The sequence below is a fragment of the Epinephelus moara genome, chromosome 20, assembly GCF_006386435.1.
Source record: "Epinephelus moara isolate mb chromosome 20, YSFRI_EMoa_1.0, whole genome shotgun sequence".
NCBI classification, from domain to species: Eukaryota; Metazoa; Chordata; class Actinopteri; order Perciformes; family Serranidae; genus Epinephelus; species Epinephelus moara.
In genome coordinates, this window is record NC_065525.1 from 37,207,617 (window position 1) to 37,234,343 (window position 26,727).

At 41.4% G+C, this 26,727-nt stretch overlaps 1 protein-coding gene across 1 annotated transcript in view; it reads right to left on the reverse strand.

Moving 5' to 3' along the window:
- The window catches only part of kcnq1.2 (potassium voltage-gated channel, KQT-like subfamily, member 1.2), a 275,768-nt gene that overhangs the window by 67,167 nt on the left and 181,874 nt on the right, over positions 1–26,727 (reverse strand). The window contains exon 17 of the mRNA XM_050073644.1: positions 26,015–26,076. Coding sequence (XP_049929601.1) covers positions 26,015–26,076 — 62 coding nt within the window. The remainder of the gene's footprint in view (positions 1–26,014; positions 26,077–26,727) is intronic.

A 26,727-nucleotide genomic window follows, 5' to 3' on the forward strand; every position in this document is an offset into this window, starting at 1 on the left:
GAGACAGCGACAGTGTTATTATGCTGCATTATGTTATGTTGTCTTGTCAAAGAGTCTGACTGCTGTCAAAATAAATCTTGCACTGTGGCTGTCGCAGTCTGTTATTATTAAACTATTCCTGTGTGTCTCGTTCTCTTTCACCTTTTATTTCCCCGAGTAAAGAAAACATGACATGAATCCATATTTTGACTCTTGGTCACATCACATCACTTCCTGATGATTTCCTGGCTTACATTTTTTCTCTATTACCACGCTGTCACTGTGACTGGTGTAATATATTGCTAAATCATGCTTTGTGTAAACTTATTTGATAAAGTATTCTGCTATTCACTGGTTAAACTTGCAGAAATTACGTATTATACTTAATATTAATAATAATAATAATAATAATAAATTTCTTTATATAGCACTTTTCAATATAAATAACAAGGTGCTTTACAGCATAAAATATCAGCACACACTCAATATCAACACAAAATACATACAAATTAAACATTACATCAACTTAAACATTATATCATAAAAGCCTTCCTGTAAAAGTGTGTCTTGAGGAACAGACTCTGAAAACCTGATTTCCTCAGGCAAATTGTTCCAGAGTCTAGGGGCCCTGACTGCAAAGGCCCTGTCTCCTTTTGTTTTCAGCCTAGACCTTGGAACAGCTAGCAGGGCCTTATCAGCGGATCTCAGACTGCGAGCTGGTTTGTGTGAGGATAAAAGGTCTGAAATATAGGCAGGGGCTAGCCCAAGTCTGGCCTTAACAAACAAATAAAAGAATTTTAAAATCAATCCTAAAATGAACAGGCAGCCAGTGCAGGGATGCTAAAACAGGGGTGATGTGGTCACATTTTTTAGACCTAGTTAAAAGCCGAGCTGCAGCATTTTGTACTAACTGTAGATGGTGAAGTGATTTCTGGCTGAGACAGGTATATAAGCTACTACAGTAGTCGAGGCATGAAGAAATAAAAGCATGGATGAGTTTCTCCAAATCTGTGGCTGAGATAAAAGACCTGACTATGACTTGGCTATGTTTCTTAAATGATAAAAACATGTCTGGACCACTTTTTTTACATGAAGTTCAAAGTTCAAGTCCTGGTCAAAAATGACGCCGAGGTTTCTGGCTGAGGGTTTTACAAGAGGTGTTAAATCGCCAAGGCTTTCCAAAATTAGTTTTCTTGTTGTGGATGGACCTATAACAATGACATCGGATTTTGACTGATTGAGTTGGAGAAAATTGTCTGAAATCCAGTATTTTATTTCTGTGATACAGTTGTGGAGGGCTGCTATATTAGACTGATCACCGGGCTTGATTGGGATGTACAACTGTGTGTCGTCTGCATAACAATGAAAATGGACGTTGTATTTACGGATGATGTCACCTAGAGGGAGCATGTAATTGGAAAAGGTAATAGGGCCCAGGATCGACCCCTGGGGGACACCACAGGAGACATTAGTGGGGGAAGAAACAGAGCCAGCTATAGATACTGAAGAGTATCTGTTAAAAAGGTAAGACCTGAACCAATTCAGGGCCACGTCAGTGATTCCTGCCCACTTCTCTAACCTGTCAATTAAAATGTCATGGTCCACCGTGTCAAATGCGGCGCTAAGGTTCAAGAGAACTAAAATGGAACACTCGCCGGCATCTTGAGTCAACAGGAGGTCATTGCAAACTTTAAGGAGAGCTGATTCTGTGCTATGAAGTGATCGAAAGCCGGACTGGAATTTTTGAAATAGGTTATTGACTGATAGATGATTTATTAATTGTTTGAATACAGTTTTTTCTAGGATCTTTGATAAAAAAGGGAGCTTTGAGACTGGTCTGTAGTTGTACTTGCAGTAGATCTGCACACATGCAGGTCTTCTAAAAGTGTATGCAGGTCCCTGTTAATAATCCAGACATGACTTTAATAGTCCTTTTAATGATCAGGCACTACAGCTGATTTACAATAATTTGTATTTTACACAACTGATTACATTTTGATCCTTGAAAAAATAACATTACAAATTTAGAGTTACATTTTACGCAAGCTACAAAAGGAAATGATCAGACAGAGACAGCTGCCTCTGCTGAGTGACATGATTGTTATTATCAGGTGTGGAATGGTATGAGGTGTAGATGGTGTCAGACAACAGCAAATACATTTGTACATAGTTGTACTACAACTCATACCTGTCTAACAGACGATGAGGAATGGCTCATCTCTGAAACTCAGAGTTAAACTCAGGCCCACGTGACAGACAAAGAAACTCACAAACATACACACCAATACACAAACCTACTCAACCACACACAGTGAGGCCTTTGATGTATATTTAAAAGTATGTCTGCATGCATACACACACACGTGTTGAGACGGTCGCAGAGAGAGTAAGGTACGCACACACAAACACACACACTGGGCACAGGACAGTGGGAGCAGGCCAGGCTGTTATTCTAGTGCAGGCTGGCTGAGTTGACCGTGTAATCTCCAGGGTGGAGTCCATATTGGGTTTCTAGGCAATTCACTGTTTTTGGCCGGGTTGTTTTGTGATTTAGCTAAAGAGAAAAAAAGAGTGCGAGGGAGAAAGGGAGAAACAGAGAGAGGACAACAAGTGTGGGTTGTTTTTCTTTCTGCCCGGCATATTGTTGATGAGTTGTAATGCAGTGTAATACAAGTGGTGGTTAACCTCAACGGCCAAGAGAAGAGAGGGAGCGGGAGGGAAGGAGAACAAGAAAGACAGAACAAAAGACGCAATGGAAAAAAAATTAAAAGTGAAAGAAAAGAGAGAGGAGACAGATATAGAGACAAGCTGAAGGGGGTGGGTGGGATGGTCTCGAGAAACTCGTGAAAAACAAAGTCGTCTGGTGCTGCGGCCACGCCTGCTGTGCATTTTGTTTACAGTCATAGTGGGAACGTGGAATGGAGAAGGGGAACTTATTGTGCACGGTGACATGACAGCTTACGACTGCAAAACAGATACCATCTGTCATTGTTGAGCTGTGGAGATAAGATTATAAAGACTGTCAAGGCTGCCATTGACAAATGCCTTCACTGCCAAATACACTGAATTAAAGGAACAGTACACTGTATTTTTAAACATCAGGTATCTATATATTTAGTTTTTTCTTTCTTAAAGCTGGGCTAGGCAGGTTTATTTTGGTGTCATTGGGTGAAAATACCATAATAACCTTTCAGCATATCGTAATTTGCCCTGTTTGGTTCAGTTCAATCCAACTCAAGTTCATTTGCCTCCTAAGGGCGGTTCGTTTGGGCAGGTGTGAACACAGCAATCACACTCAGGTGTGCACCAAAACAACCTGACCGAGACCTTCTTGAAGAGGTGGTCTCAGTCCTGTTACAAATGAACTCTGGTGCGGTTCGTTTGTGGTGACAAGGTGTTCCGACCTGGATCTGAACCAACTGCAGTCACATGACACATTGTTTGGGTTAAACATGAGCATGTTACAGTCCTGGAGGATTATTAATGTGCACCTCCTCCTGTACTGCCTTAATATGCACATTCAGCACATCCAATGCATCAAAACATTGTTTTCTAGTTGGAGCCACGCCTTGTTTTCAAACTGTATGGTTTGACTAAAATGAACAATGACAGCAATATAGTCCACGATGAGCAGCGCTAAAATCAACCTGCGTAGTTGTCCCTCCATTGTGACATTAGAAAGTGTCACATTTATCTTGCAAGTGTACTCTACTTCAACATTTTTATTACTTCCTGCATGAAAATTCTGACCAATCAAGAGCAACTTTCTCGTGCAAGGCATTTTATCTGGTCCTCTTGTAAATGCTGCCGTGAGAACATGAATCAACTCTAGGCAATTATGCAACTAATTAACAATATTAGTCCCTGATTCAGACCAAAGCAAGACAACTCTAGGTCTGAAAGCACCCAAGAGTACTGTTTGCAGTGGAAACACTTAACGGACCTGAGGTCTAGGTACCATGTATGAAGGGTTACTTTTGGTTCTAAAGGTACTTTAGCAAAAGTGTTTGGTGGAGATGTGACTTTTAGCGGCGGGGAGTGAGGCAAAGGGACCACAGGTTGCACTATCTAGCTACATCTTATCTCATTTGTGGTTTGATAAACAGAAAGAAAGTGGGGCAAGGAGGGGCTGACCGAATGCACTGGGCACAGCTCCACAATGAAATAAGACAAAAATAAGTCAATGTATGTGAAACACTGTATGACTTAATGAAAACTGCCAACCCCAGCTTTAAGTTATAGAAGTTAGCTTGAGAAACAAATACAGTGAGTTTTTTATTTCAAGTTATAGTAGACACATGTTCCTGTTATTAGTCTAGAATCTAGAGTCTGAAAAGTATCAAAGGGTGTACAAATATGAATAATAGTGCTAACACAATTAGTTTGTTCATCAATGAATCCACTGATCAATTGTTAGATAATTAATCAACAATAATTTTGTCAGTCAATTACTCATTTAAGCCATTTATCGAGCAAAAATGCCGACAGAAAACATGGTTCAAGCCTTGCAAATGTGAGGATTTGGTGCTATCTTTGAATTTTAGAATGTTGGTCAGACAAAAGAAGCAACATTTTAAAGACCAAGCAACGAAGCAATTAATCACCACGGTCAGCTGAATCGATAATGACAATAATCCTTAGTTTAACACCTAATAATTAAATAGAAAAAGTAGAACCTAATTACCTCTGACTAAAACCTCAGTTGCGTGAGTGCTAAGCAGAGATTGTTTTGATATTTTGGAAGCCATCTGCTGTAGCATGCTGTCATACCAATGACAGCACTCTCTGAACGGCTGGTGTGACAGACGACAGACAGCGAGCTGCCTGGCGAGCCCGAGGAGGGGCTACCAATGCACGCACACACACAAAGCACCTGCATTCCCACAGTAGTCCAAGTCAACAGTCACAGCCCATCCCCCTCCTCTACACTATCAGAGCGGGAGGGACGGGGTGAGTGCGTGTAGGGGGGAAGGAAACCCTCGGAGAGACAGAGAGAAGGGAGTGATTTAAGCTCGTCTCCCCTGAGTGAGGGAAGCTGGACGGGCCCGGAGTGGAGGTGGGAGTAGAGCAGCAGTGGGGGAGTGAGTGATGGAGGGGGAGAAGGGTCAGAGGAAAAGGGAGGAGAGCGATCGAGCTGAGACAGCAGATCTCCACAGAGGCCCGGTGCCAATGTCAAGGTGCTGAGTGAGCTGTGTGCGGAGCTCCAAACACACACTGAGGCTTACTCTCCATTCAAAGTCAAAAATAGCCCCATGCACAAACACACACTCCTCACTCGCCTTCCTGCAAAATTCAATAGTGAACATTCAGATGCTGCAAACACACACTCTCATGCACACAATCTCTCTACTCTCACGTGCCTCCTTGCTCTCTTCCCTCCAGAGGAAACTTTTGTTGCTTCCCTCTTCACCTCTCTCTGTCTCTGGAGCCGTGCACAACCTTCTGTCAGCTGAGATAAACTGACATCACAACACACACAGTTGCACAGACGGCCAGAATGGGCTCCATTGTGCTCTAATTACCAACCCTGCTGAGATGTCCTTTGACCCCGAGACACAGGCTATTTGGCCAGCGGTGGACTGGTGGGAATGACCCTCTTGGCCTTTCGATGTTCACTTCTCACCACAAGCCGCCTGTGAGCGCACTTGATGTGTCTATGTGTGTTTTTGTCTGTGAGTGTGCAAATCAGCGGAGCTTCACAAGTAAATGGAAGTGACTTTGCGTGGAGATGCGACCACAAAAAGTGATTTGACTCAATGATGCAAAAATATGTCAGCTAAAACAACTAGAATTGATGCCTCCGTGAACCAGTCAAGTTGCAGTTTACATCCATATCCGTCCAGACTCATATGTAGCCATGACAGCATACAATGTTTCATATATAGATGTTGCTGCAAAGAAGCCACAAATTCGAAAACATGGATGCTTCACACACATCTTCAACTCGGCAGCACAAGATCTAAAGAATCACCGCAGTTTCAAGGTGGACACCCAAGATTAGTGTCACTGATCTTGGGTGTCCCTTCAGTTCCTGAGTTATGACACTGAATAATGGCCAGAAAAGTGTTTTTGCAGAACATTATGATGTCACAGTGACCTCTGACCTTTTGAAAATTAAATGTCATTACGACATCTGTGTGAAATGTTATCACCATTGGTGTATGAATTCTTGAGTTATGGCCAAAAACATGTTTTTTTGTGGTCACCTTTGACCACCAAATTCTAATCAGTTCATCCTTAAGTACAGGTGGACATTTGTGCCAAATTTAAGAAAATTCCCTACAGGTGTGCTTGAGATTCACAAGATTCACAAGAATTAGACAGCGCAAGGTGAAAATGACCTTGACTTATGACCACCAAAATCAGGTCATTGTAGAGTCCAAGGGGCCATTTTTGCCCAATTACACGAAATTCCCTTAAAGCGTTCTTGAGAGAACACATTCACAAGAATGAGACAGATGTGAGGGCCCATTGACCTTGACCTTTGACTACGAAATTCTAATCAGTACATCCTTGAGTCCAGGTGGACGTGTGTGCCAAATTTAAGAAAATTCCCTCAAGACCTTCAGGAGATATCACGTACACAAGAATGAGATGACGAAAGGTGACAGTGACCTTGACTTTTGACCTTTCATTACCAAAATCAAACAGTTCATCACTGAGTCCAAGTGGACATTTGTTCCCTACAGCCTTTCTTTAGATATCTCGCTCAGATGGACGTGAAGTCACAGTGACCTTGACCTTTGAAAACCAAAATCAGTTGTTGAATCCAAGTGGATGTCTGTGCCAAATTTAAGGAACTTCCTAAAGGTGGTCTTGAGATATCCTGTTCGTGAGAATGGAACAGACGGACACCCAAAAACATAATGGCTCTGGACACTGCTGTCTGCTGCACTGTGGCATAAAAACTTACTTTGCCGTACATCTCTGGATGACTCGTTGCTGGGTAATAAATACTACTTAAAACTACTTGATCACACTCCTGTCCAGCATCTGTGAGAACATAAGACACAGCAGAATATCTTATCTATTCCTTATCACTCTGACTTTGGAAAAGACCACAGAGGACTGGAGCAACGGGACCAAAGACTCCTCCTTGTGTGTGAAGGAAGAAACATATCCAGAGACAGCTTGCCCTTCTGTTTTGTTCTTGTCTCTCGTCTGAGGTTCACTGCAACCCTTTATCTGCTCTGCTTATCAGGCCGACTTCAGCTCAGACACTCCTGGCTTCCCTCCTCCCCATCAGTATGCCACAGAAGAGACATATCGAGACCTCTAGACTAATGTCTGTCTCTCGCTCTATCTCTATCTGCTTGTCTGTCTCTGTCTCGATTCCTAAAGCACCACTGGAATAAGAGTGAACAGATGTATCAAACTGTCTGCTCTGTGCACAGAGTATGAGCTGATCTGAATATTTGCCACCTTGTTTTTATGTCAAAGAAAGTGTTTGTGTACTTCTGTTTTGCTGTCTGTCTTTTGCTTATTTCTAGATCACAACAGATTTCATGACTACTTGTACGTGAAACTGTCACCCATAATGACAAACCCACAGCTTGCAGCTCCTCTCAGTTCTACGGAACATTTCAGTGTCTTTAAATCAGCATAATTTTCGGTTGCATCAGGCAGCTGTTTACAACAACAAATCTCTAAGAAACCCACAGCAGACAGACAAAGTTAGTGACTGGCTGGTGAATATAGTGGAGCATTTTTGACCAGCTGCTCTTGATTGGTCAGAATTTCCATGCAGGAAAAATCAAGGAAGTAAACAAAACGTTGAAGTAGAGTACACTTGCAAGATAAATGTGACACTTTCTAATGTCACAATGGAGGGACAACTACGCAGGTTGATTTTAGCGCTGCTCATCGTGGACTATATTGCTGTCATTGTTCATTTTAGTCAAACCATACAGTTTGAAAACGAGGCGCGGCTCCAACTAGAAAACAATGTTTTGATGCATTGGATGTGCTGAATGTGCATATTAAGGCAGTACAGGAGGAGGTGCACATTAATAATCCTCCAGGACTGTAACATGCTCATGTTTAACCCAAACAATGTGTAATGCGACTGCAGTTGGTTCGTCCCGAGACCTTCTTGAAGAGGTGGTCTTGGTCCGTTTGTTAAATGCGATTGCTGTGTTCACACCTGCCCAAACAAGCTGCACTTAAGGGGCAAATGAACTGAGTTAGACTGAACCAAACCAAACAGGACTGGTGTGAAAGCACCCCTAGACTTCTCTTGTGACTACCATGCTGCGTCTATTCAAAACCATCAATGTAACACCATTTGTGTGTGTGTTTTGAGACTGTGAATGTTGTTGCTTTTGTTCCCACTTTAGCCATGTTGAAAGATTCCTGGAAGGAAATTCCTCAGCGAGTGTCATATGCAGAAAATCTACTCTGGCACAACAAAGGTCGGCTTATCTGTCTCACTTGGAACCCATCAAGGCCAGTAATAACACTCCTGAACCACAGCAGACAATGGAAATTACTCCTTATTACTAGAGCTTCTTTTTGCCAATGAGATCACTACCTCCACTAACAGCGCTGTCAGGGGGAGACCAAGACTTTGGATTGCATCAGTATTCTGTCATTGTACTAGGATTACAAAACATGCTTTCTATTTTCTTTGATAGTGTAACCATAAGGCCATAAGATGCCTGCAAAGATAATAAAACTTAAGTGTCAGGTAAAGTGTGAGACTTGGCAGGTATGTGAGTTATGATATGGCTGTTCAGCTGTACCTACAACATTTGAGGCAGGATAAGCTGCACCGCCTGTGGCCGTACTATCGGACGATAGCTGCATAACAGACACAGGGTGGGGGTTCTTTTTTTAGATGGTCACCATTCAAAGTGTTGTAAATACTCTGTTCCCATTCACCAATTCAACCTCAAATACCAGCTTCCCGATTTGATCCATTGTACCATGGCGAGGCCTGCATCCTGTGTGTACTACAAAGTTAATTGCACACAATTGAAAGGTGTGCCGCTTTAATTGTTCAACAGGGAAACACAGGGCCCAGAGGTATAGAAAAACACCCACCATTATACTCCCGTAAAATCATTAGTCATTTACTGAAAAAGAAAAAAAAAAACTCACCATGGAATACAGACATGCTTGTTAAGTGTTTTGCAAAAACCTGACGCCATTAAAGCAAATAGGAGGCGACAGGAGACTGGGCATAGTGTGGCTGGAGCAAATCGGGCAAACACATAGGTGTGCACACGCGCACACACACATGCCGTGATTTACTGTGCACTAGCAGCCCCACTGTTGCCTGAGGGATGTGTCTGGGCACAGAGTACCATAGGGCCAATGTCTGAACCACAAGTGGCCCAGTCAAATCTTTACACAGTCATAAACACGCCGGCATTAGTAACAGCTAGTTAAAATCATTCCATGAACTAAGGCGCTAGCCTGCTATGGCACAACACCCTGCTGCAATAATAAAATTTACCTTATTCTATTTTTAATCTGCTACCGTTTAATGAGATGGCAGAGTCGGGCCTGTGTTGGTTGGTGCACCACTTTGTCCCAGACTGAAATATCTGAGTAACTATTGGATGGACTGACATGAAATTTTGTGCAGAAATAGATCAACTTTAATCGACTATCGATTTTAATGATCCTCTTACAACTACTGGATGCATTACAATGAAATATGGTACAGATATTTATAAGGGCCCAGAGGGTGATATCTAATTACTTTGGTGACCCCTTAACTTTTCATCTAGCTCCATCATCAGGTCACAATTTGAATTTGTCAAATACTTTGGTTTATGACCAAATGCCTGCAAAAGTAATGACACTTCGATCACCCTTAACTGTATTGTGTTTAGCGCTAATTAGCAAATGCCAGCACACTAGAAGAAGATATACTTTATTGATTATTATTTTATTTTTAAATTATTTTTTCAGGACATGTACATGCATTAAATGGAGAGATGTCAGAGTGATGGTCAGGCAGTTGGGGGTTCAGTGCCTCGCTCAGGGGCACCTTGGTAGTGCCCAGGAGGCAAACTGGCAAGCATGCTCCACACTTGGTATATACGGGGCCTGAGCAGGCAAAGTCCCTATGAACTGAGCTACTGCCGCCCTCCTGCTAACACCCTAAAGTAAGATGGTAAACCTTATAATGCCAATTTCACTTAAAATTATACTCAATTTAAATTTTTTACCTATAGACACGTTCTTCTACAAATCTGGAGGAGGTCACAATTATGTCCCTCTTAACGGCAGCAGTGTTGTAGACTTTGCTGGTCTGTGAGGTCATTAGATACATCGTGACATGTGGAGACTTCCTCCTCCCCTGTGACAAGTTCTCCTTAGTCACAGATTTCCATTTTGGAGGAACAGCCAAGAAAATCCCAAACTTCATCACATTAACAACGCAACAGAAACTCGCAGTTCCCCTGGGTGAAGGGACAACAGCCAAATATGTATCAGCCTGATGGGCTAACAACTAATATGCATTCAATTGTAAAAAATAAAATAGAATAAAATAAAATACAGTATACTATACTATATTGTACAGTAATCAAAAATGGACCGCAGCAGTATTATATAGAACCTGAACCTGTATTTTAAATACATATATATAATGTATGAATGTATGTAACATATAAAATATGATCACTTTGTAGTTTTACTCGTATTTATTTATTTACTTACTTATTTGTTTTTTACAAAATGCTTTGGCAATAACATATCTTTGTCCATGCTAATAAAGCTAACTTAATTGAATTCAATTTAATTTAATGGACTTCTTTTCACTATATAACCGATTCATTACATTCGTCAATTTTTAAAATGTCTTCATCGTGTCCCATTTTAGAAAACGTGTGCAAATACGGACAAAATGAACACAGAGTACGGACAGCAGGCTCCATCCGTGTCCATATACTCATCTAATGTTGAGCATAAATGAGCCATAAGACACAATTTTATCAGTACTCAACAAGTATTGGCATTTGATAGCCAGCCGTGGGTGTGGACGAGTCTTCAGCACCCACTTCTGAGAAGTAGATCTGCCAGAATCAGGCATGATGAGAAATAAACAAGCTACAGGAGCAGACTCAATGGGTAAGAATCACAGCTGATAAACTAAATTAATGTTTTGCTTGCCACAGCCCTTACAGATATATGGAGTTTAATATGTGCATGTTGGTTAGACTGCAGAGACATTGACATAAAACACACACATACAGGCATACATAAAGTATTATACATATGCACATATTCCCAATTACATCTCCCCCAGGTACCAGCTTGACTTAATAGCAGTGACATTTACACTCATGGTCTCAGGAGTCATTTACACAGCTTGGCATTATTCACAGCCAGTTTACTGTTCCATGCAGCATAGACTGATTTAATAGCACTCAATGGTAGGGTGGCACCAGGGCTACTTAGCACTGTGTATTAGTGAGACTACATTTACCAATAAAACACAGACCCCTGTTTCATGAACTGCATATTGACCCCGTCATAACCTTCTTAAATAAGCTCACACCTCCCCACTGATAATGAACTGGTCCATGCAGGAGTATATTAGTGGTCAGGTTCAGCCCAAAAGCTTTGAGGGCATTTGGCCAAAACAATAAAATATATGTGCAGAAAATATATCCCAGAGCCCTGCGAAACTTGGGCAATTAAAATGGAAATGTAGCATGGGTATTTACAGCCAACGAGCGAGCCCACAGTGGGTGCTACCAAGATGCAGAGAGAGAGGGGGAGAGAGCTGACGAGAGACAGTGGCAGCGTACAACATGATTTAGATGCTGTGAGTGAGACTGCAGACCTATAATCCTGAAGGCACAGAACCAGACAGAGACAGAGAGGAAAGAAGAAGAAGGGGCAAGCTCAGCAGGCAAAAAAAAAAAACGGGAGTGAGAGTGAAAGAGTGATAGAGAGACGCACAAAAGCAGAGAGAGATAGAAAGCAAGAGTGAGCCTGTGAGATGGAGAGCGAGCAGCCAGACATGCAGGCAGACTGTCCGTCTCTGGTTTGTGGGAATGCGGTAAAGACACAGTAGTAGGCAGGGTCCCGGCTCTGAAATTAGAGAGTGGCGCTAAGAGAAGGGAGCCAGAGCCAAAGACCGTCTGGGAGCTGCCAGGGGCTGCATCCCCAGCGCACTGCCGAAACATGATTTACTGCTGGACTGCACTACAAACAGCGCACCGCTCCTGGTGCGCTATCTAACTCGCAGCAGCACACCACTCGTTGCATGCTATCGAGTTCACAACGCTGTAAAGATACCACATCAACGGTGGGAAGTGTCGACGTGAGAAAGACCAGTTGGGCTTGGTGCAGCTTTGGGTGGTGTAGTGAGTCAAAGGGAGAGGCCAAAAATAGAATAAAGTTGTGGGTTAAAAAAACAGAAGGTTGTAGCCTGTTGGTGTGTGCTGACACAGGTACCAGAAGATGGAAGATGGGATACAGTATTGGAGATCTGGAGGTTGTGTTGTTAGACAGGACAACACAAGGATGTTACAGCTGTGGACAGTTATTATACTGACTGTCATTTTATCCTTTGTCTCGCAAGGTAAACAGTAGAATTATCGGATCACTGTAATGAATAAAGCTCCATTTTGATGCAGCACTGATGTCAGTCCAGGGCTAAAAAATGAAGCAGATATGAATGTGCCAGAAACTGCTGTTCCTCTAATGGCCATTTGAGAGTGGCTGCAAAAGGAAGTCATTCCCTCTAGACACCCATGTTAAAATGTCCAACTTAACAGTAGAAATAAACATGTTTACACCCTGGCACAAAAACTGGTTTTGGTCTCTACAGCTACATTCCCCCTTCATGACATGATAACTCACCTATTTAAATGTTATTAAGGCTTACAATTACACATAATTAAGGGTGTGGCTGCTTCAAATGACAGAAAAGTGCTATCTGTTAAGATTCACAAAGTACAGGCACAGCTGTAGCTGTCGCTATTTCAGTGGTATTTCAAGAAAGTTGATTGTTGATGGTTTTGGTTGCCTCAAAAAAGTCTTGTTTAGTGTTTGGTTGTACTAAAAGACTGGTAGTTAGATGTTTCGTTTTTTGGGGAAATAATTATTTTTTAATGGTTTCAAGCCTGTTTTTTGCTAGCAAAAGATAGCATTAGCATGATTTCAGCTAACAATAGCTGTGGATGCACCGTGCTAACCTAGCTAGCAGCTAACATTAGGGTTATCTCCACCTTTGTATCCACAACTAGAGGCTTCAAAATCCGGAAGCCATTAACCAATGGGTGACTGCACATTAGGGCTGCACGATTATGGAAAAAATGAGAATCACGATTTTTTGGCTTATAATTGAGATCACTATTCTCTCACGATTGTTTTCAACATAAGGATTTATTGTGCTTATTTCCTGATACAAAAGGAAAAGTAACAAAAATTATAAATAAATAATAAAAAATATCATTAAATAACAAAACCTATGATTGTGCCTGATACAAGAGACACAAGGCACATAAACTCTGGTCAGCAGAGAGGGAACACTCCTGGTTTTAGCTTAAATACAACAGCTGACAGCCTGACACTGACCGTAAAAACAATAAACTTTAGTCTCTTGTCTTCTCTTACAGCTTTTGAACAATTTTAACAATAATATCAATGTTGAACAACATTTTTCTGAGGTATGTATTACAGGCCTGGAATTAAGTCATTTTTAGGGCAAGGCCACTTTGGCCTTTGATAAATACAAATTATTGGGGCATCACGGCCAAAACCAATGGCGCAATAACAAAATGTGCTAATTACATTGAATGAAGACAAAACAATACATGTGTTGAAAAACAGTACTGAGTTTATTAAAACTGTAAACTGAACATTTGACTTTTCCACAAAATGCTGTGTGATAAATGTTATTAAAATTAAATTAAAATGTGAACAATTCATAATATTCATTGTTATTGTTATGATAAAATAAAGTCTAAATGGACTAAGGAAGATCAAAATTAAACGTTTCAACACCATGCATTTGACAGGAGTATTCACCTAACATAGCCTACATATCTTTAATTATATAAGTATTTATATGTCTCTATGTATATTTTTACATAAATCCCCAATATTTTATCTGCCTTTAAAAAAAATCCTCTTCCTTCATTTAATTTGACAATGTTTATTGTATTGTATTATACGTATTAATTCTCTACAGAATCTTGTATGTTCTTTAATGAGTGTTCAGTGCAGAGTGAACCGTCTTTCTTCTCAGAGGATCTTTGTCCCATGAGAGCAGGCAGTGTAAACAACTTTGGCTAGCTTTGACAGTCACTAGAAGCACATTATGGCCCTCTGTAAAAGTTTCTGTGTGATACTTGTGTTGTACATGAGCTAACGTTAGCAGCTAAGGACTGAGAGGCTGTCCGGTGTGCGTGTGCATGTGTGTGTGTGTGTGTGTGTGTCTGTCTGTCTGAGGAGTGTCAGTACGTTAACTTGTAAGGGGTCCTCCTCACGTTGTCAGTTCTCTCCTGCTCTCGCTGCTTTCCAAACTGCCAGCCGGCTGTCGCTCTGCATGGTATAATGCTGCGTCGTTGGGAGAGCTTGTTTTCATGCAGATGATGTCCCAACTCCCGGCACGGGCGGGGCCGGCAGAATCGCCGTCATTGAAAAATTAGATTGCATATGCATATGAATCGAGATCACGATTTTATTACGATTAATCGTGCAGCCCTACTGCACATTATTTTGTATAGTTTATGGCACAAACATGAAGTATTGCATTCTGTCCCTGAAATATCTGTGAGCAAAATACTCAGAGCTTTGCAGCTGCAGGGGGTGTTGTTCTCAGGGTGTCTACAGATAAGTTAAATTTAAGACTTTTTAAGACCTTTTTAATACCACCTTATATGAAATTTAAGACGAAAATTACATATATATGTGTGTGTGGGTGTGTGAGACGCACATGTGTAAGTACTTTACTTTCCAAGTAAACACACTAATTTCAGTTCAAAATGAACAGTAAGGAAAAATGACAACAGTTTAAATGAATGTGTTTAATGTAAAAAGAAAACAAAATCTTATCTCTTGTCATAAATGCTATTTATTATTGTAATTTCGGTCTGTCCGATGATTGTAAACAGTCATTGGGTCTGTCAGGCTGGAGACATTTTCACAGTAAATATTTAAGACCCATCAAATCTGAATTTAAGACAATTTAAGACTAAGGCCTTAAATCAAGAAAACAAGAAGACACCCCGGTTCTGCAGAGGACGATGACCTCTGACCTCCCCGTGGCAGGAGGACGGTGAAAAAGAAAATTTCCCTTTAAATATGAATACATTTTTCCACTGAGAACACAATGCAGCACCAGCATATTTGCACAGATCTACATCTTCTATCCATTTACACTCAGTGGCAGCGCAAAGAAGCCCGTGCAGGAGATGATTCAGAGAACGAGATTTAATCAGAGAAGAAAAACAGAGGGAACGAGGCTGTTGTGCGCTGTAGCCATCACGGGCCGAGTCCAGACATGCAGGGAGATTCTGTGTGAGCTTGTCTGCAGCTCCGGGTAGTAAGAGTTCGGCCGCTGTAGTGAAGCTCTGTGTTCCAGGATTTGTGTGTGTATGTGTGTGCGCCCGCACTTCCTTTGCCAAGTTTCCTCTCTTTGTTTAGACCGGCCTGGTCAGTCCGGCTCCCCGCTGAGCGCGCTGCGGCCAAATACACACATATATCAAAACACAGCACAACAACAGACAGGGCGCTCTGAGGGCGAGGGGTGCTGGGAATAGGAGCAAAGGGGAAAAAAATGACAGAGAGGTGTCCGTACGGGAAAACAGAAAGAGAGCACGAACAGAGAACTAGAGAGATAGAGGCTGCTGAACAAGGGGAGGTGGGATGGCAGCAGACTCTTTCTCACCATTTCCAGCAGAAGGGCAGGAAAAGGACAGACAGTGGGTCACTGTGACCATCACTCTAATTACAGGAGGAAAGGAAGAGGGTTAAGGACTATGCAGAGAAGTGGAGAGATGAATAAAGCTACACCGATGACCCCGACAAAGGAGAGGAGGCAGTAGGGAAAATCTAAAGTGTGACCACTCTCACTGAGATGCTGCTGGCTACACATTTAATCATTTTAGGAGTTTATAATAGTATTTGCTCTGTAGACAAGAATTTTAAGTCAAATGGACAACCTTTCAAGACTCTAATATGTCATCAGCAAAGAGGCGCGACCACGATAATAATGGTACTATCACAGTGACATTTGCCATTTATCTGATGGAGATAAAAAGCACGGACACGGACAAGTCATCAAATAAAAAAGAACATTATTATTAAGCCACTAACGTTGCTCTGTAGGCTAACGTTTGCAACCCATGCTCCTATCCTGCGGGTCTGCACTGACATTCGAGGAGCAGCAACAAGTGCAGCATCTTTGCTGCTGGGCTTAAGTTAAATTTCGGGTGTCATATGCCATCAAACAGGGGGAATGCAATGCCAAAATATGGGACTGTCTTTCACAAATCAGCTGTAACAATGTAATATCAGCTAGCTGGTTAGCTACTGATACATCAGCATACTACTAGTTGGATCGTAGGATCGTTTGACATTGAAATGACATTAAACTAGGCAGCATGGTGAAGCAGTGGTTAGCACTGTCTCCCAGTGTTAGCGTGGGTTTTCTCTGGGTACTCCAGCTTCCTCCCACAGTCCAAAGACATGCAGGTTAACTGGTGACTCTAAATTGTCCGTAGGTGTGAATGTGAGTGTGAATGGTTGTCTGTCTCTATGTGTCAGCCCTGTGATAGTCTGGTGACCTGTCCAGGGTGAACCCCGCCTCTCGCCCAGTGTCAGCTGGGATAGGCTCCAGCCCCCCCACGACCCCTAACAGGATAAGCAGTTATGGAAAATGAATGAATGAATGACATAAAACTAAAATAAAACAACGGTTAGGGCAATTTTAAAATCTTTATTAATGAAGAAAATACATACGTGGGGTTTGGAGGGCCATGTAGCACTAACACCTCACCCTACGCCTCTATCCAAACAAGTATCGACGTGAACACGCAAAACAGAGGGGTAAAGGGTGCATCTGGATTGAGCCTAAATAAAAAAGTTGGGGCTGCGTTTCAGAGGAAGGTTGGGTTTTGTACCCAAATAAAACACTTGTTTTCTGCACACAAGGTAACAAATTGATGCACAAACAACTTTTTGCATCTTTATTCCTCCCCCTCTTAACATCTAAAAAAGACTGAAGATGCCTACTGTGGCTCTAAATCCTTCTGATCTCTCAGCAAACTTCAATAGGCTGAAACACAACCTTTCCCCCTAAAACCCAATTGAGCGTGCCATAAGAACAGTGGGAACCTCACTGAACTCTGAAACATCTTTTAAAGTCCAAAGAGTTTAAAAATCTCTTTAAAACTTTTACATCTCCGTATGTGGTCTGAAACATGCTGTTCAGCTTATTGAAGTATTACTTGGTTGCAGTTAAGAATAAATATTTCCCCTAGTCTTTGATTCCTGTGCATTAATTCTGCTGTGATCGTAAAATTTATGATTTTTTTTTTTTAGAGAAAATAACATCACAGCTACAGCCACAGAGAATACCCCAGGCACTAAAAAGGATAATAGCTCCTCTTGATGTGGGCTGTAGCTTTTTCTGAGTGCCAATATTAAAAGCGGAGGAAAATTACATTGGACACGATAGATTTATTGATGCACAATTATTAATAGACTTAAGGCGTGAAATGCCGCTCATCCTCTGCTCTCCCCTGCAGGCGTTTAGTCTCAGAGCCCTCCTGCAGCGGCTGAAGACATAATGAAGCTGTTCCTGTTTGCTGCTGCGAGCTGAGACACTGCTCGATGGACAACAGTGTGTGTGCGTGTGACTGTATTTGTATATTTATGTGCCTGGATATCCACTTGTATTTTTGTACTGTATATGGTCTAATGTATAAATATATATAGTATGTGAGCGTGTGTGTGTTTACCAGGCCCTCGTCTCTAAAGCCCTCCACTGGTCTGGATCGGACCAGTCTAAACACACACACTCTCACACTCACACACACACACACACACACACACACACACACACTCCTGCCCCCCCTCAAAGCCGTGCTTCTAAAGGCGAGGGGCCCTAAATGCCTTACAGATGGACTCCTAACAAACACAACACTCTGTCCCGGCCCTCAAGTATTTCCAGTATTTGGCCTTGCTGTAATTTACAGCATACTTACCTAATTGAGATGCTATTACGGTCAGGGCACGCATTCTTAAGCGTACGCCTAGTGCTAATGCACATGATATAAGCGTGACATACATGGCCCAGTATATCTGCCCTAATACAGCGGAGTGAAGTTAACCACAGAGTGAGTGTGATGTATGGTCCATGTAGTGTACTTAGAGCAACACAAATAATGATGTGTTGAGCGGAGGCATGTCTGCGCAGGTCTGGAGGGTTACAGGGTATTTTCCTCACTAGACCCTGCTGATGGTTTACACCCACCAAAGACTAACGCTGCTTCCAAATACAACTGAATACCACTTTGATGACTAAATTATGATGGACTAAATTATGAATGCGAATGAAAACTAAATGATTGCCCCCTTGCTGCAGAACGATTCGTTTTGTTTCCCCTCACACTGACTAAAGTATTATTTTCATCATGCTTTTATTAAGTTAAATCCAATGACTGACTTACTTTTGACTTTTTTTTTTTTATATCTTTGATGCAATGTTAAGTCTAGATTAATTAAACAATAATGCAACACATTATAAATGTAAACATATATGGTTAAAATGCACTTATAATACATAATAAACTTTACTTACTTACTATAGAGCCTTTCAAAACACAGTTACAAAGTGCTGTACAATAAAACTAAACACATTTAAAATATAAGCACATCCTATTTTTTATTTATTTATCTATTTTTTATTATTATTATTATTATTATTTTATTATTATTATTATTATTATTATATGTTTTATTTATTTATCTATTATTATTGTCATTATCATTATCTATCATCATTATTCTTTTTATTATTATTATATTTTTTATTTATTTATTTATCAATTATTATTATTATTATTGTCATTATCATTATCTATCATCATCATTATTATTATTTTATTTTTCTATTTTTATTTATTTATTTTCTTCCCATGTGCTGACCCTTCAATCAATAAGATAGCAATAAAAATAGACAGACAGCTCAGATAAAATCAGCATATGCTTTCCAACGGAAGTACGTTTTTAATAGACTTAAATGAAGCCAGTGGCTCAGACAGCCTCCAGCACCTCGGGGCCCTGATTGCAAAAGCTCTGTCCCCTTTGGTCTTCAGCCTGGACTCTGGAACAAGCAGAGGACCTCAAAGTACGCAGAGGTTCATAAGGGACTAACAGGTCTGAGATGTAATCTGGAGCCATGAAGAGCCTTAAAAGTAATCAATAAGATTTTAAAGTCAATCCTAAAAAAAAAAAAAAAAAAAAAAAGGGAGCCAGTGTAAAAAGATTAAAAAAGAGGTCTGATGTGGTCGTGCTTCTTGGTTTTGGTTAAAAGCCTTGCAGCTGAGTTCTGAACAATCTGAAGTTCTTGCAAGGTTTTTTGATTTAGACAGGAATAAAGGCTGTTGCAATAATTAAGATGCGAAGAGATGAAAACATGTACAACGGTTTCTGTTTCTCTAAAAGGTAAAATAGATCGTACTTTAGCAATGTTTCTGAGGCAATAAAAACATGACTGGACTTTAATTTGAGTGAATCAGGAAAAAGCAGCCCTTACTTTGGAGTTAAGCAGAATCTGACGGTTAAATCAGATTCTGGAACTTTTTAAATTTTAGTAGATAACTGATAACATGAATGTATTTGCAATATTGATATCAAATAAAATAAATAAAATAAATCCTCTTTTTCATAAACATATCAGTATTTCAAACACAACTATAACGCTTGCGTGCATGCAGAAGGTTATAGTAGGTTGAAAGTTCTATAACCACTGTTTCTAAAGTGGCAGGTTTACATACATTATTCAGCTATAACTATACAATAAAATGACGTTTGTTGCCTTTTCATTTTACCAGTTAATAGTTAACTAGCTATGAACTGAAAAATTTTAATTCACTGTGCTGTTCAAAGACAACCCCGGCAGCTACAGTCAATATTTAAGGTGGAATGTTTTTTGCATTTTACTCAATGCATGAGTCAAGAATCAACCAACCAAGGCTGTAAATATAGACAGTGCAGGCAGTGCAATTGCACTGGGGCCTGCAGAGAGAGCTGGCCCTTGCAAGTGATTCAGATACCACCTTTGAAATATACAGTGCCTGTGTTCAAAGATAAATGATAAAAAACATAATACTATTAATTTGCTATATATGTCCTCAAAAAGGCAGACCTATCTGCGTCATGGTTTTCTTTTTTCTATTTTTATTTATTTATTTATTTTTTTTCAAATAGTCAACAGCTATCTAAAACTCCTATTGTTACTCTATCCGGCACTGGTTTTTGCTCCTGCTCCTTGAAAACACTTATATCTTGTATATTTGTACATTTTGCCAGATATTTAATACACTATTGTTTTAAAACTGGGCCCAGTGAGTGAACCCACTGGTTGTCTGGTTGGTACCAGTTGTGAATCATTAGAATTGTGGTTACTGTAATTTGTACCACAAGTTCTATTGAATTGAATTGAAAACAAAATGATTTGCTTTTTCTAAATAAGCTGTTAAATCTATAAATATCCTATAAAACTACTCAATTAAATAATTCATTTTTTAAAATGTCTTTGATATTTTTGTCAGATATGCAATGATGATTGCTGGGTAATATGTGGTAATATAATTGTTTAATGTCAGGTCTCTATTTGTGTCAAGACAATGTATGCACGATGGCGTGCACGAAGGCCTGGGGCCTGTCGTAACTTTCTTACGCCACTGCAACCAAAACACCCGTGGGCTTTTATTGGCTCTCTTGCATGATATACACCTTAGTGATGACTGGATTCTCAAGTGCTCAAACAATTTATATGAATTTCAACAGGATAATATGAACAGTAGATATTCTAGAGTGGAGTGGTGGAGTGTCACTGTGGTGCGCTGCAACCCTGTTTCAAACTGTATTTAAAAAAATAATTTATCACTAAATAAACATTATTCAATGCAATTAAATAACAAATTAGACATTTAAAAGTTTGGTGTGGACTTTATTCTTTTCGACCTTGTGGAAAACATTTGCCCTAGAACGAAACAAATCTCTCTTCCTACATAATTAAAGACTGCCTTCAGCTCTACACACTAATTTCAGTTTTAAGTTGCTGGGTTGTTTTGGGCCGCGAAAAAACACTTCACAATATTGTTAAATCTCTGAAATAAATTGGATCAGACTAAAACAGTTTTTCAGACAGACATTTACAGGCTGTGTGAGGGCATATTGTTGTAATTTCCCTGCCCTTTTCCGTCTATTGCTATGAGAAAAAATCCCGTTCCTATAAAACCGGGAGAGATTTACCACAAACAGAGGGCTGACTTCATCCTAAAGCACGCAGCGAGCTCCGTTCTGAAAGGCCGCGCTGAAGCCCGGAGACACTGGCCACTGTTTGAGCTTGTCGTTTGGGTATTTTTCATCGAGTGTGTCTGACAGAAAGATAACACACTGTCACAGAGTGCCATCCATCTTCGTTTCCAAGTCGCTCCTGGAGAATTCAATCTTGAGTGTGCGGGGTTAGACACACTGGTGATTTATCGACCCTGGGCTCATGTGTGTGTGTGAGTGCGTGTGTGTGTAGACCTATATGTGTCTTTGTCTTTGTGTGATAAATCACTGTCTAACCCTGTACAGGACACACAATGCCCGAGCCCCCTTCAGCCCACTGAAGATAAATTCATCTACAAGTGATGTGCTGACAATGGCTGGACAAGAAAATGATCCTGTGCTCCTTACTCAGCTGCAGCGTGAAGCGCAGCCAGAGTGGTCCATGTTTTACGGGGGAAAGGGGAGCAGAAAGTGGGAATTTGTCAAAAAAAAAAAAAAAAAAGAAGCTGGAGTCCGACCAAGAGTGAGTATTGAGAAAGGCATGGGAACACACTCTTGTGCACACACAACCTCACGCATACACACGAGCACCAGGGCACAGAGTTGATGAATAATTCCTCAGGGCCGTTGAGAAAGATCCTACACGGAGGTGATTCAACTGTGACACCAGGGTTTTGCTTTGTGTGTGATTAGGTTTACTATTATGAGCAACATGCGAGAGGTGACGCAACTCAGAAGTTACACAACATTATGAAATGCAGGCAGTGATGCGAGACAAACAAGAGTGTTGGTGTTGGAGATTCTGTTGCAAACAACTGAACTCAAGGGCACTCTGACCATTAGAAGTTACAACAAGCTTGATTCATTGTGTACTTTTTCTCACGTTACATCTCCTGTAAACTTTCATTTAGCTGAGGTGCTATGTTTGGATGGGGCATTATGTTGCTGCTGAAACACAGGCCTCGTGTTGAAATGTTGTTCTGGGAGGGAATACATTTTGTTAGGTGTCAAAAATCCAAGTTTTGTGGAAAAACTCAGAGTTTAACAAAATAAAGATTTAAAGCTGTAGTTGGCAACTTTCATAAAAATTAGTTTTGGTCTCATTTCTTGAAACTGTTACTATATCCACACAGAAATACATAAGACAGATGACCTGTGAAAAAAAAACTTTCCTCTGCCCCCTTGAATTGCTTCTAATGTCATTACCGCACATGAATGAATGAGTGTCTAATGCAGCTGTCAATCACTGCTCATGAACTGCAGTCAAACCGTCAAACTAGGCAGCATCTAAACATGTTTAAGTGTACTGTTTGGCTGTAAGATGAGAAAGGTGGTGCTCTGTCTCAGCTTCACTGTTTCCAACATCGTGGCCGGGTGACAAACTTTCTCATTTCACAGCTAAACAGTACACTAAAATGTGTTTCTGGAAACAATTCATATTTGATCAGCGCTGCATATTTTGACAGTTTGACTGCAGAGATTGACATGATTGACAGCTGCGTTAGCGACTCCTCGGCTCTGATTGGTTGTTTTCATGAGTCACAGAAGACTCTGGCAAATGCTACTAGAGGCAGTAGGGGAAAGAGGAGGGATACGATCCGTCACATATGATACTTTGAGAATATAGTGACAGTTTCAGCAAATATGACAACATTGGCATTGTCGCCTCACAAGAGGCAAGAGGGTTCCTTGTTTGAACCCCAGGGTGGGAGAGCCCTTCTTTACAGAGTTTGCATGTTCTCCCAGTGTCAGCGTGGGTTCTTTCTGGGTACTCCGGCTTCCTCCCACAGTCCAAAGACATGCAGGCTACGTAACTGACAACTCTAAACTGGCTGTAGGTGTGAATGTGAGTGTGAACGGTTGTCTGTCTCTAAAGCCCCTTTTATGCTGCAAGATTTTCGGTGAATGTTGGGCCGTTTTGCCGGCAAGCTGCGAGCGTTTAGACACACAGAGCCGGACTGGCGAGTTGATCCGAGGTGCCCAATTTTCCGCCTCGTAGGGTAGACATATTGGCGGAACCTTTTTGGTTTAAAAAGAACGAGGCGGCCTTCCGCAACAGGAGGGGCTGTTGATGACTTGTGGGAGGGGCTGTTGATGACGCCGCATGTGCGACCCACTGGCGGTGGAGAAACAGGAAACAGCTGATAGCAGGGATTAGCGAGCAGCTAGTAGAAAGAGGGAAACGCAAACCTGACAGACACTGTAAAGATGAGCAACTGGGGAGACAAGGAATTGCGCGCCCTCCTTGTCCTCGCAAACGAAGAGGCCATTAACCACCAGATGACGGGGACGGTGAAGGACGGGCCGACTTACGAGAGACTCGCTGAAGGACTGACCAGCCACGGCTTCCCTCGGAGTACGTCACTGTTTACGTCACACGCTGAGCTACACATTTTGTTACTTTCTCACGCCCCCCATTGCCCCGAAAAAGGCGCATTCTGTATAAACAAAAGTAGGTAGGCGGCATTTTGCTGCACTCCCCGATTTTGTTTTTATACTGCCAATGCTGAAAAAAGACTGATTGGGCTTTCCTGCAAATTTGCACAAATCCTATTTAAAAAGGGCTCATGTGTCAGCCCTGTGATAGTCTGGCGACCTGTCCAAGATGTTCCCCTGCTCTCGCCCAGTGTCATCTGGGATAGGCTCCACCCCCAACAGGAAAATGAATGAATGACAAAAAGTTACCAAGTGTAGCTTTAAGAGAAAATGGGTCAGTAGCACAAAGCAAATGCTGTGTTCGATCACAACAAAGGTCATTTTATGCAATTACTGGGATTGCAGTGTAAATGTAATTATCAAATCACTGCATTCCAGAAACACAAAGCTGATATTTTATCTAGAGTGGACAATAATATCTGTGAAGTGCTGCTGGAGCTTAACAGTGCAGGCGTATCTGGAGGAGGTTGGGGGAATGAACCATGTAACAGAGGTCGACGGGTTCATCCACCTGCTGCCTGAGGGAAAATGGAGCCCCCCCCCCTTAACAGGTGTGCTGGCCCGTCAAAACCATCAAAACAAGAAATTCACACGACCGGAAATGAAAGAGGGGAAGGGGGGCATGTGCTGAGGCGACGAAAACAGTAATTATGAAGATTGGGTGGCTCTGCTGCTCTTCACATGGAGAGGACGCTTGTTACAGCAATGCATGCGAATGCAGCTCATATAATGGTGATTGGTTCCACATTGTTTAAGAGGGAAAGCAGCCTGCGTCAGAAGGCCTCCACTGATTTGTTTCTCAATTATCCACCTCTCAATTGTATTTTGCCTTTACGTGAAGGAAGAGTGACGAGTGGGAAGAATTGAAAAAGGGAAAAGAGAGGCTGAAAGAGAAAATAGAAAAGAGAGTCATAGGTAAAGGGAGGCACTTCTCAACACAGGTTTATGTTTCCAATCAGGAGATTGCGATCACAACATGTAGCCCAGAGCAAATGGGCCGTAACCCAATCACCGAGGGAGGTCTTCAGTCTCAGAGCGTACATTGGTTCAAGATCATTACTCCTCTCTCTGAAACAAAGCGGCCCGAGAACAGCAAACGCATGCAAGCATTAGAGAACGTCAGTGTCGATGAACGCACAGAGATGGGATGGTAAATGTTAAGGCAAAGTGGGGGAAATCCTGAGCTGGCTGACCTGAATAGAAAAGAAGTGGCTGCAGAATGCATTGTTCCATTGTATAGGACTTGTTTTCATTTGTAAGATGTGAGAGGGTAATGTGACATGAAAAAAAACATGCCTGAGCGCGCAAACACTTTTCCAAACTTTTTCCAAATCCATAAACATAACTTCACTTTCTAGTGATGCCACCAGTCAGACAAACAAACAACAGATGTAGCCACACACTAAATCTAACAAACACATTTCATATCCTATGATTTGCACATGAAAAGATGGAAAGAGACAAGGACAGACAGGAACGCAGACGCATACACACACACCAGTCCAACTGGTACAACCATCACCAGAGGGGAAATGTCTATCTTGACATCACGCTGGCATCAGGGCTGGCATCACGCTGGCATCATGTTGTGCCTGTTCCACTATGAGAGAGGACACGCCTAGTTACACCCGTGGGCTTCATAACACAGCTGTTGTCTATTGGCTGTGCCTCACTGTATAAAGACTTTTCTCTTCAGCTCCCCTAATTCTTCCACTGCACTAATACTCACTTATGGAAACGCAAACATCCAAGAATTGTCACCACCCAGCGTACCTCGCGATCACAGGAAAAAAGAAGGGCTGGCATGGAAAATCATCAAAATGACCCAGCCCAGAACGGGAGTCAAGAAAATAAAAACACAAATGTCAGTAAAGCATAAACGCAGCACTGAATAGACGCTGATAAGGAGGAGAGTGGAGAACGTGGGCATATGTTTGGCATCGGCGCAGATTGGCCAAGCACAGCCATAACACCGTCATATTAAAAGATTACACATGCATGCATTCATCTGATAACAGAGACACACACATATACGTGAGCAGCAAGGGTAGTCTAATCATTTTATCTCTTACACTCACAGACATAACACACACACACTGAGCAGCAGGGGTGTGCCTACCTTATCTTCTAGCCTGATCAGTCGCGCTCCAATAGTTGGGTATTCTTTATCTTCTCCTTTTCCTGGCGAATGAAAAAAGAATATCAAACATACACAGATACAGATTTATTCAAAATTAATTTGCAATATTGACACAATCCCCACAGAAACACAAAAAAATGCAGAAAAGTTAGTTAAGGTAGGCTCATGATTCTTCATGAAACCATCCATTCATTCATTTTCTACTGTTTCTTGTGGGTTCAGGTCACTGTGGCAGTTTACAGCCCCCTGCTGTAATGTAAACACTTAATGCACGTGCTGTTTGATGTATAATGCTACTATGGCATTGGTTCATTGTTTACTTATCTGTATTTCTATGGTGGAACTAATGTTCATTGTCAGGTGTGCCACTACGTCGAAATTTGCTGTGGGACCGTGTATAAGTGCATAGTGTTGACAATGTCTTGCTAGGCTCGACTTTTTGTTTTATAGTGTCTGAAGCCGAAGCGGATGGTCGGAAAGATGTTTGGCGGACTTAAAAGGAAATTTCGGTTTATTTCAACCCGTCTCCTATCGTCCTAAATTTGTTTCAAGTGACTAGTGACATAAAAATAATAGTTAGCATGTTAGCCGTTAGCCTAGATACAGCCGGGGCGCATAGTAGCATCAGACCTGTTAAAACATAAGTGAACGGGCAACCTTCAAGTGCAAAGTTAGTCCACTAAACAAGCTTT